At 44.3% G+C, this 11,889-nt stretch overlaps 1 protein-coding gene across 1 annotated transcript in view; it reads right to left on the reverse strand.

Annotated features, from left to right (window-relative positions):
* Positions 1–1,863: 1,863 nt before the first annotated feature.
* LOC138967618 (mucolipin-3-like) overlaps positions 1,864–11,889 on the reverse strand; it is an 18,167-nt gene continuing 8,141 nt past the window's right edge. The window contains exons 8-11 of the mRNA XM_070340223.1: positions 6,122–6,244; positions 5,142–5,348; positions 4,797–4,909; positions 1,864–4,097 (exon numbers count right to left, since the gene is read on the reverse strand). Coding sequence (XP_070196324.1) covers positions 4,055–4,097; positions 4,797–4,909; positions 5,142–5,348; positions 6,122–6,244 — 486 coding nt within the window. The 3' untranslated portion in view covers positions 1,864–4,054. The remainder of the gene's footprint in view (positions 4,098–4,796; positions 4,910–5,141; positions 5,349–6,121; positions 6,245–11,889) is intronic.

Below are 11,889 nucleotides of genomic sequence, written 5' to 3' on the forward strand. Positions count from 1 at the left end.
TGTCCATCGGTCAGTGTGGAGTGCAGCCTTCGCACGATTCGCTGCTCAACAGATCGAGTTGCGAGCCTTTCTTTCTATGGCAGATAGACAGATGTGTCAAGGCCAGTTTCTCAGGACAGGAGAAGCCATGAGGAAGTAAAATGCAATCTTACTGATAACGCAGATACAGACTCTTAAGTCAAAAGGCCCGATGTATTAAGGCCTATTTCTAAAAATTGGTACAGACAAGTTAAGTGTGATTAGAATGCAACTTGCTGATAACTCAGCTGAATAACTTGAAAAGTTTTTACACGAAAGTGTAAGTGGGTTTGTGTGGTTGGATGGGCCCCGATCTGTAGCAAACGAATTTTGCTGCGGAATAGACACATCGCTCTTGGTGGGTAGAATGTGCACCAATCAGGAGCGTACAGCTATTTGGGGTCATACTGCGCATGCGCAATATCCGTTGTTTACATTACCAACGGAATTGGAGAAAGTAAGTTTCTGTGCTCAATTCATTGCGTTGTTTTTCGCTTTATGATGCCTTTCCATTCCGTTATCCTTTCTCATTCCGTTGGCTTGCAACTTGCTGATAACTCAGCTGAATAACTTGAAATATACATACATCGCAAACCCTTGATAAGCCCACAGCCTACCCGTAATGTCCGATTCACAAGCGGGTATCGGTGATATTAGCTGAAGTGCATGCTTTGATGATCTATACGTGTATTATGTTTGAGAATGTTGATTTGAGGTCACAGTCCGCAAACAACTTCAGCTATCCAGTTGTGATAAAAAAAACACACCGAGGAAACCCCCTCCTCCCCCCCCCTACTTATGTTTTAATAGAAAGAACGCTGTTGAGCAGTCACGTTTTATAACGGCTAAATGTATGGATTGAACGTGATTAGATTTGTCTTTTTGGAGCTAATGTGACACCAGAGGCCGACTAAAACTCATACTACGGCGACTGACCGAGACTACAAAAGAGTGCATGTTTGAATGGGTTCAGTCCTGAAAAAATGAAAGTTATTTGGACTAAAATGAATCGATACATCAGTGTTATTTGTATTTTTGACCAATAATTGATATTTGACACAGATCTCGACAGCCATTGTTCACCTCGACCGCCAGTGCGGTCTCGGAAATCAATAACTGTATCGATCTGTGTCAAATGTCATACTTTGGTCAAAAATTACAAATAACGTATTCTATTCACTTTCCAGTCTTTCTGCCTGTTGACGAGATGAGATGACGCGTTCGCAAGCAATCTATTTAACCCTGTAATTCGAGTCACTAAAACATCTCATCTGAGTTCACATTAGCCGAATAGATAGGCTAATTCCTTCTATGGGCAAAAAGTTGTGAACACATCGCCACTCTAAACCATCAACACCGGTGAGAATGCTACTTGGGTCATTGGTAACACGTGTCACGGGCATCGTTCGGAGATATGCATCCCTATTAGGTCAGTGTACATTTTTTATGATAGTGACATTGTAGCACACTTCCTTGTATCGATTTCTATTTTGTGTTGTAGCACATAACCCCAAGCTCGTTGTAAAGTCGATGACATCGACAGCTTGACACGAAGGATGACTTAGTAATGACTTGAATCGAACCATCCCATTAAAGTTATGGTAATTCTTCTTCTTCTACTTCTTCTTGATCTGCGTTTATGGGCTGAAATCACAGAGATATATATATCTCTGTGGCTGAAACTCCCACGAACACTCGCGTTTTTGCACGATCGGGATTTTCTGTGTATGACCGTTTATAGTCCGCAATTTCAGCTTCAATTCGCCGATTTTGGAGGATGCATGCTTGTCATTTCTGTGTTTTTAAAACAATTACAACAACAACAATAACATAATTTATTGTCCATATGATATTACATTAAAATGGAAAATTGTCTTTGACACACCCAGCCTGACTGTAAACGATTATAACTTGAACATTTCATAAGAAGTATTAGGACATTCACTGATAGTACAACAACACATACACTACATAGGCTCACATATAATAACAAGCACACATATCATATTACCACTAACACTGACCAAGAGAGCTATCATCTTAAAATATAAAAACATTACAAATACAATCTAAATAAGGTCATACGTCTTTGTAAATATCACAATCAAATATGATATTGCATTGTACTTCCCCTCTCATATTACAAGAGTTGGGGTTTCAAGGCAGAGCAATCACATTACAAATATCACAGAATCAGACGTTGTAAACTAAAAATCGCACTCACTCGATTTAATAACAGACACACACACACACGCACACACACACACACACACACACATACACACACACACACACTCTCTCTCTCTCACACACACACACACACACATACACACACACACACACACACACACACACATACACACATGCCGTGATAAGAAACAGCTTGACTAACATCATTACTTTGCAATCTGGCTTCTGCTCCATGAACAAATCATGTCAGAATATCTATAATAACATTTATACAAAGCTATTAATATTCAAGAAAGAAGAATGTCTTTGTGTTGCTCTGTTGTAACATTAACAGCTATTGTGTTTTCAGCGTAGCAATAGGGTCCGATATTTAGACGAGACAAGTATTATGCCGACGAGTCGAAGACGAGTCGCAATATACTTGTTCGAGTCTAAATATCGGACTCTATTGCTACGCTGAAAATACAATAGCGATTATATAGCTGTTCTGACCTTGATTTGTTGTTCCAAACTTACAAAATGACAGTTTTTGCCGTCGATGCGTTGATCGCAGGTTTTGATAGCAGACGCCGTTTCTTATGCGCATTAGTTTTGCGCAGGCGCCACACTGACTTTGGAAAAAAACTCGATTTGACAACACAGCTGTTAAACAGCTTTTTATTAGTTCATTCGTATACAACAAAAAGAAGTTTGAGTTTTTTTAAATTTTGAACAAGACTACTTATGGAGAAGACCAAAACACAACATCAACGGAAAACTAGAAACAACTGAAGAACTAGGATGCAACAAGGGGAGGAGAAGAGAACAGCCAATCCGTACAACGCGAACAGACGGCAGCGAAGTTTTCAGTTTGGTGAATGGCATTTATACTTGTCTCGTCATGAAGCGAATTTTTCAACCTCAGTTATAAACGACTACATGAATGTTAGTGCCATGGGTTGAACATCAATACTTCAGAGGGGAATTGGGGTATTTAGTGTGGAGTTACGAGATAAGAAAAGCCGAATGCGAAAGTTTGTGTCAGTCGGCAACTTAGCTCACACAGGCACACAAAAACGGCTGTTCCGTTTTACTCCCCTGTTTGTATTACATCTTTCGACTTTGGGCATTTTGTGGTGTTTAGGGACAGAAAATAAGTGGTTTAGTCCTGTTTCATCAGGAAGTTAGCAGAAAAGGGTATGCCATCGACATTTGTAAAAACGCTGAAAAACATTCCCGAGAAGAATTTCAAGTTGTCAGTGTGTGCTGTTGTCGATTGAAACATCGTGTGGTACAGATGGGTAAACCGGAACCATGCGTCTTTGTTATTGTCAATATGCTTTTGGATATTGGCAAAAATGGCCGACTTCCGTAGCATTATGCTTTAATGATCGGAAGAGACCATCCAATCACAGCCCCCGAATTCCCCCACTTGTCCATCAGAATAGCTATATTTTACAATGTTGATAATATGTTGTAATAAGATCAACTTTCACTCTAGCTGGAACAAACAAGTCTACATCGTCACGATACAATAAGTATAACTGAGTTTGAGCTGAGAAACTAAACAAAGGTAACAAAGGAAAAACTAAATTAATATCAGTATCAACACAACACAACACGAAACGAAACTAAACCAGACCACATCTGAAATATCAAAGTTCTCATACTGCTTGCATGCACAGGGGTGCATTTTGATCAATGAGTTGGTAGTAGTGAAGTCTCCAATGTCGCAAAATGTACAGCTGCATGCAAACACTAGGAAACACTACGAACATAATCATTTGCTGAAGCTTGTCCTTCGCTTTGAATCCTACACGAAATGAATATCCAAAATGCCACTTTGATTTCTGCGTCTTGAAGAGAGTTAACTTTCAATCTTCTCCTCCTCTGATTCGTCCAACTGGCATCTGGAAATTAAAGAAAATATGTTCGAAACTTGCCAACGACAAAACATCAGAAAGTTTTGTTTTTGGTTTTCATGTTTTGTGTTTGTATTCTTGTTTTTGACAAGCCCGTCATTGTTGGGGCGTTGAATTAACAACAAAAACAAATCCGACCATTCACTAGAATTATACCCTCTAGCCCATTTTTCGTTTGTTTTTGGTGACGCAAAATCTGGAAAAAACACACCATCAAAATGTTACCAGCTGGCGAATAAAACTGGTAGTAGTTGATCCAATTTCAGGACACTGAATGACGATGTTGCAGTCTCCGAAATCAGCAAACACATATGACTAATCTGCCAGTCTGTGTTTCTGTAGAGTTAAGTTTGTATTTATTTAGACTTTCGATTATCCGCTGATGCTACTAAAATCCACATGCCATTTACTACATGTACAGGAAAGTATAGGCCATTCACAAGCGAGGGGTGTGTCTCCACACGTGGAAAAGAAACACGTGTGGAGACGTACCCCTTCTGGTTGCTGACCTATAATGTCACGTGGGAAAGTTTGCCTCGATAAAAGCAAGAGTATTCACTCTCTCATAACCTATACTAAACCGACAGAGTTATTTCCGGAATTGGTGTATTGCGTGGGTTGCAGTAACCGTGTCTTATTGTGGGGTTCCTGTATTGTTGCTTTGCACACATGCATACAATACCTTACCTTTCACAAAAGGAATCGCAGCACAGTTTGCAGGGGTAGTTCTCCACCTCTTCTTCGCATTGCTCCAAGAACCTGTGTAGGCTGGTTTTAGGAAAGCCATCCTTGAAGTATGTCTGTGACAAAGACAGGATTTCGTGAAGGTTGGTGTTTTCTTACTCTATTCAAAAGTTTGCGTTGGGGGTTAGGGCCAAGATCGACAAAGACATCATTTGGTGCGTACTTGAACTCTTTCTCGCTTACACACACACACACACACACACACACACACACACACACACACACACACACACACACACACACACACACACACAAACACACACACAACCCCCCACCCACACACACTACCTGCAGAGTGTCGTAGGTCTCAGTGAAGAGCGAGATGAAGAGCGACAGGACGCAGAAGACGAAGAGCGAGATAAAGGAGTAGAGGTAGATCCTGGAGAAGAACCACAGCCCTATGTCTTCGCTCTCTGTGGCGGCGAACGTCCCGAACATGTCGTCTCCGTTGACCAGAGAGAACAGACACTCGAATGCCGTGCTGAAGTGGCGAAACTGACCAACATACACACACTGGTCAGAACATAATGCCTACACACAATACTGAAATGGCGAAACTGTACAACAGTCACAGACAGTTCAGATGATAATGTTAAACCCTAGACTGCCATAATACGGGTCAGGTCCGTACTTTGCCATCAGCTAAAAATCAACCTAGGGGTGAAAATGTAAAACATGTCATTACCTAGGGATGAAAAGATCTAACATTTTATTACCAAGCGGTGAAAAAGTCAAACAAGTCATTGCCAAGCGGTGAAAAAGTCAAACATTTCATGACGTAGCGGTGAACAAATGAAACATGTCATAACCTTGCGGTGAAAAAGTCAAACATGTCATAACCTTGCGGTGAAAAAGTCAAACATGTCATGACCTAGCAGTGAAAAAGTCAAACATGTCATGACCTAGCGGTAAAAAGGTCAAACATGTCATGACATAGCAGTGAAAAAGTCAAACATGTCATAACCTAGGGGTGAAAAAGTCAAACATGTCATGACCTAGCAGTAAAAAAGTCATACATGTCATGACCTAACGGTAAAAAAGTGAAACATATCATGACGTAGCGGTAAAAAAGTCAAACATGTCATTACCTGGGGGTGAAAAAGTACATGTCATTTACCTGGGGGTGAAAAAATACATGTCATTACCTAGCGGTGAAAAAGTACATGTCATTACCTGGGGGTGAAAAAATACATGTCATTACCTAGCGGTGAAAAAGTACATGTCATTACCTAGCGGTGAAAAAGTACAAGTAAGTACAGTCACTGTACCTTGATGTGGTAAGGCCCCAGGACAAGCCAGCCGCAGAAGAGGAAGCCCATGTACATGACAAGTGCACACACCATGAAGCGCATCACCTTGCTGAACGCCTCTTTCATCGTCACGATCAGAACCTATCGATAATAAAGTGTGTGCTTGCCCTTGAGTTGCTGTAAGATTTTAAGATGACTTATGTAAATTCTGGAGGATGTAATTTTGGTGCTACAAAGAACCGACGCGCTCACAAAACAAAACGAACACTAGAATTGGAAAATTAATTAAAGTTTTATTGTGAATATGGTCATACTTGTCAATGTCATAGGAATCAGGAATCAGCTCGTAATATCAATCTATAAAAAGCTAAACATAAACCTATGGAGAGCTAAGTAACCTATATAGGAGCGTGGCGGAAAAACTGATCTAAGTTTAGAATGTGAATTAATGCTAAAATGTGGAGTAGATATGACTAGCTTGAGTGAGAGTGCAGAACAGTAGAGTGTGAAGCGTGGAGCATGGAGCGAGAAGCGCGGAGCGAGAAGCGCGGAGCGCGGAGCGATGGAAACTTTGACAGCATCAATAATCTAAAACAGACTCAAGGCGAGCAACTGAACCTGAACTACAAAATAACTTAAAACAAAACTGGAGGCTGGCAGAAAACACTGGGCCCCGGAACAGAGCAAAAAAATCTATCTATCCTGAAACATCTTGTTCCGTGAACGGCTTCCCAGTAAGTGACAACGAATACAGGCTATCCACCACAGAGGTGAACTAAAAGTTACTACGCGTTACTACGGTTTTACTGTTGCAAAGCATGCGTCCCGTGCTATCCGGGGAAAATCTCCAGAGGCTAGCATGGTCCAGCGTGAGCCATACAGGCACATGAAAACAATATCAGAAAAACGTTACAATATTTAACGTCAGTAAAACAAAAACAAAGGTCGTACCAGGACGCTCATACTTAATAAAGAAAACTAGAAGATAAAGAGCAAGCTAGACCCGCACACGAACCTACAGAGGTGGCTGCAAAATGGGAACAAATAGGGGCAAAAGTAAGATAAGATAATAAAAGTGAAAGAACAAAAAGGGGAAGCCACCACCACGGAAAGTCGCATGCGAGTCAAGCTAGAAGCATGACTAAAAAACACAAGCAAAACAAAAAGAATCTAAATACACAGAAGGCTCCTTAGCAGGGGCATTCACATTCCCCCCTCGAAGACATCTTAGTCTTTACAAAAGTCGACATAAAAAAAATCAACAAAAATCATCGAATACATACGTGGTTCAAAAACAAAATCCGAGACATTACAGAATCCTTTTGGCATTATCCAAAACGTAGCTGTTCAAAACGCACTCTCATACGTGGTTCAAAATACAAAAATCCGAAACGTTACAGAATCCTTTTGGCATTATCCAAAACGTAGCTGTTCGAAACGCACTCTCTATGAGTCTCAATCTAAAAATCACACGTGTTCTTTCAACAAATGTAACATCATATTTCGTCAGTCCGTCACTGTCAACATATCGTGTCAACATTATTCTTACACCTTTACATAACCCGCAACTCAGTATGAAAGACTGTAGTCGCAACCTACAAAATACAAAAGAAAAACATCTTCAGTCGTCTTAATCATAAGCACAGGCATCCGCACGCGGGAAGGACTAAACAAACCGATTCATTAAGCGCTTGCCTCTGTCAAGAGCTTTCGTTCCAAAATGCGGAACCAAAAACATATATACAAATGGAGAGAAATCACAAAGTCACAAAATATTTGCATTAAGACGAAATTTTCTCCCCAAATCAAAACAGCGCCACCTGTCAAAAAAGGCGAACGGGTTACGTCAGACCAAAACATGCACAAACGGTCTGTCGAAACAGTAAAGTTCACTGGAAAAGTCATTGGGTGTCCGGGTCTGCCTTCACCAGCACGGTCAGCTTAGAGATGGGGCGCCAGTAGTAGAAAGTGGAATGGCTCGTCTTCGAGGTGACCTTGACAGTCTTGAGCTTGCAGGTTCGCACGAGTCCATCGTCGCTGGGGCGAACCTCCGTCACGAGTCCAAGAGGCCAATCTGCTCTGCATACGGCTTCGTCACGTAGCACGACGACATCTCCGACAGCAACGTTTCGTTGGGGAAGAAGCCACTTTCTTCTTCGTTGTGGTCTTCTTCGTTGTGGTCTTCTTCGTTGTGGTCTTCTTCGTTGTGGTCTTCTTCGTTGTGGTCTTCTTCGTTGTGGTCTTCTTCGTACTGGTCTTCTGGTACTGGTCTTCTTCGTCGTGGTCTTCTTCGTCGTGGTCTTCTTCGTCCTTTCCATGACATGGAGGGCGTCGGAGATGCTGGGTTCGGCGAGTGTCGTGCGATATACGGAAGCGACTGATTCACCTTCGTACTCGCTGAGACAATGTTCTGTTAGAGACACGTGCATCACGTCATGGACAGCCTGCTTCGGCGACACTTGTCCCAGTATCGTCCACCCCAACGGTGTGAGAACGGCGTATGGGTCTCCCTTGATGACTCTCTCTGGCATGAATAGCTCTGCATGATCGTAGCCAATCAACAACCCGGGAGTGCGGCCTTCGAGCAATGGGGGAATCTCGCTGGCAATATGGCTCAAATGCTTGATGTTGCGAGCGGTCTCTGATGTTAGTATGTTCTCAGTGTCATTGGTGAGATGGTCCGTCGTGTAGAGCGTTTTCAGGTTGTGAGAAACATTGGAGTTGAGGGCCTTAACACACAATCCGGTCACTCTCTGACATTCGATATGAGTGTTCTGAGAAGTCATAGTGTTCAGCCTCAATGACGCTGGCTCAGAATGAGTGTTCAGCTTGTCACTCAAAGATTCAGTAACGAAGGAAATGCAAGACATGGTGTCAAGCAGTGCGTATGTCGTATGCTCTACCGTGGGATTCTCTTTCGTCGAAACTCTGACCGGAACAATCATGGTAGCTCTGACTGGTCTGCCTGACTTCTTGGTCGTGGCGAATGCTGATCCAGAGGCAGAAACACGGGCATCTTGACTGAGACAGACAAACCTTGAAGAATCTGGCGGTCCCCGGGCATTCCGTTGCTGATTGGGAATCTTCTTCCTGTAGCTAGGCGCTCCATGCAGCATAGTGAGATGTGGGCCTTGGCACTTGTCGCATATCGCCCTAGTAGTGCAGTCTACACTTCTATGGTCAGTCTTTCTGGCACAGGAGAAGCACAAGGACGTTTCGTACATGTAGTGTTTCCTGTCCTCAACGGGAATCTCATCGAACCTCTGGCATCTGAGTAGAGGATGAGAAGAAGAGCTGGTCGGAAAACGAACGGTACAAAAGGGACAGACTTCGTCGCAGTTCGTACTCAGGACAGTTTTAGCGTGGTGCTGACATCTGTCACACTCTTGACATGCAGATGTAGTAGAACAATCCGTACTGTACGATGTTTTCTTGGGGACTGCTGAACTGGCGGTCTGTGAGGTGGAAGAGGCGGCAGATTTGCTGGAGGAGAAAAGGGGCTCGCAAAGGATGTCTGCCTCTGTCTTGATGAAAGCTGACAACTCCTCAAAGGTAGGGTAGCGTTTCTTCTCGTTCTTGGTCTTGTGTACTTTCCGCACCCAGTTTCTCACCAACCAATCTGGAAGCTTGCTCATGAGTGTCTTGTGATAGGCTTGGTCTTCCAGATTCTGTAGCTGGCCTATCACTCGGCTCGCCACAAGGCATTGTCCAAGAAAGTCCGAGAAGGCGCGGAGGGCTTGTCCATCTTTGGATTTGATTACCGGCCATGCATCTAGTTTTTCTCGGAAGGCTCTGGCAACGACGAAAGAACTGCCGAATCTTTCCTCCAGCGTCTGAAGGGCCTGCTGATAGGCCTGGGCATCCCTGATCAGAAAGAGTCCCTTGACCGCATCCTTCGCCGGACCGTCCAAGTACTTCTCCAAGTAGAGGAGCTTTTCCTCTGCAGAAACGCCCTGCCGCTCAATCAAAAGAGTGAATGAGGACCTCCAGAGAGGGTACGTCAAAGGATCTCCTGAAAACGTAGTGGGCTCCTGCGTCGGTAACCTGTTGATCAGGAGAGCCTCAGCTAGAGTACGAGCTAGGGCAGAACCCTCGGAGAGCGCTGGCTGGCCTTGCATCTGAGGAAGGTATGCATCTTGCCCGTAGTAGACGTCTGAAGGGCTCGTGACCGAAGCCTCTTGAAAACCATGCTGAGTGTAGTCAGTGTCAGGAGCAAAGCTTGCAGCGTGGTCATATTGCTGTGTTTGCATGGGAGGATGCATGACAGAAGGCCCATATGCAAAGTTTGGCACATAGGTCGGAGACTCTCGGGAGGTCATGGCAGGAAAAGGACCAGGGAAAGGCCTGGGAAAAGGTCTCGCTGATGGATTGAGGGATTTGTGAGGGAAACGGGAAGGCGCGTAGATCTGGCGAGGACGATCTTCGTGGCTTGGAATCTCAGCTTTGACAAACTGAGGCCGAAAGGAGGTCGCGAATTGGCCTCCGACTCTTGTCGTCATCGTGGTGGCTGTAGTCATCGTCGTAGTGGTAGGAGCCGTGGCTGTGACCGCTGCTGGAAGTGGGTGAAAAGCGGAGACAGGTTGGGCAAGGGTCCTGGAGATGCCTCGAAGAGTGTCGCGGATATCCTCGGCGGCCGACTGGAGATGCGAAGGGGCATAAGCCCTGACCTCCGTGGGCTGCTGAAGTGGCGGGAGTCCAGGCTTGGCTGCCGCAGGCTGATGTTGCCCAGAGACGAGGGTGTTGGCTGCCGGCTGGTGACGCGGGCGGGCGTAGGTGTCGGCTGTCGCAGGCTTATATGTATCTTGTGTGTGCTGTGTGTGCCTATCATACCCTACCGCCACATCTCCTATGCTCTCTAGGTGTGTACCTACATGCAGGGTGCTGTGAGTACCTAGGTACCTATCAATGGGGCTGTCACGAGGTAGCTGAGGCATGAATCTTTCTCTAGCCCTTTGCTGGTCTTCTATGTCAGTTTTAAGGATCTTAAAAACGTCATGCTCTTCTTGCATCTTGCCTTCCCTCTCCACCCTCTCTAGGGCAGTCTTAATTTCCTTTTCTTTTTTCTTCAAAGCTAACTCTTCATCTTGAGCTTCTCTCTCTAAACGAGCACACTCTCTTTCCATCTCTCTTCTTTCCAACTCTCTTTCCATCTCTGCCTTCTTCTCAGCAGCCAAAGCTTTAGACCTAGAAGCCTTCTCCTCTAAAAGCAAAAGAGTTTCTTCTTGTCTGGCCCTTTCATCTGCAACCATTTGCTGGGACCTAAATCTCGCTGCACTAACCGCCAAAGAAGCATCTAGAGAAACCTCTCTAGCACCTCCAGAAGCGACTGTGGAAGTCAAGTCCGAGCTGGAGGCGTACGGGTCTAACTTGGGAAAGAGACTGCGGTATTGTTCTTTGAGCGTCTCCGTTTGCATGTGCATATCGCTCAAATCCTCTTCTATAGCTACATCACTTTCAGCCACTTGACAAAGCCTCGAGTTCGCTACATTCAGCTCGTTTAGGCGCTCACAGAGGGTTATTTTTTGAGCTTTAAGGACTCTCCTTAGGTCTGGTGTTTCCCTAAAGGCTGTGCACAACTCGCTGATCGTATTCTTATGAGCTCGGCTTAGGGCCCAGTACTTGTCTGACAGTTCCCTCACCTCAGCATTAAGTCTAGCCCTAACAATGGCGGGGCCTCTTTCTTCTCTACTTCGTTGAGCGAGATGCTCTGCACTTGCAGCCTGTTGGGAGGGCTCAGTTCCTAAATCTTCCTGTGTGGGAGAATGTTCAGCTTGAGAGGGAAAGTT

Source organism: Littorina saxatilis, linkage group LG5 (assembly GCF_037325665.1).
Source record: "Littorina saxatilis isolate snail1 linkage group LG5, US_GU_Lsax_2.0, whole genome shotgun sequence".
Classification (NCBI taxonomy): Eukaryota; Metazoa; Mollusca; class Gastropoda; order Littorinimorpha; family Littorinidae; genus Littorina; species Littorina saxatilis.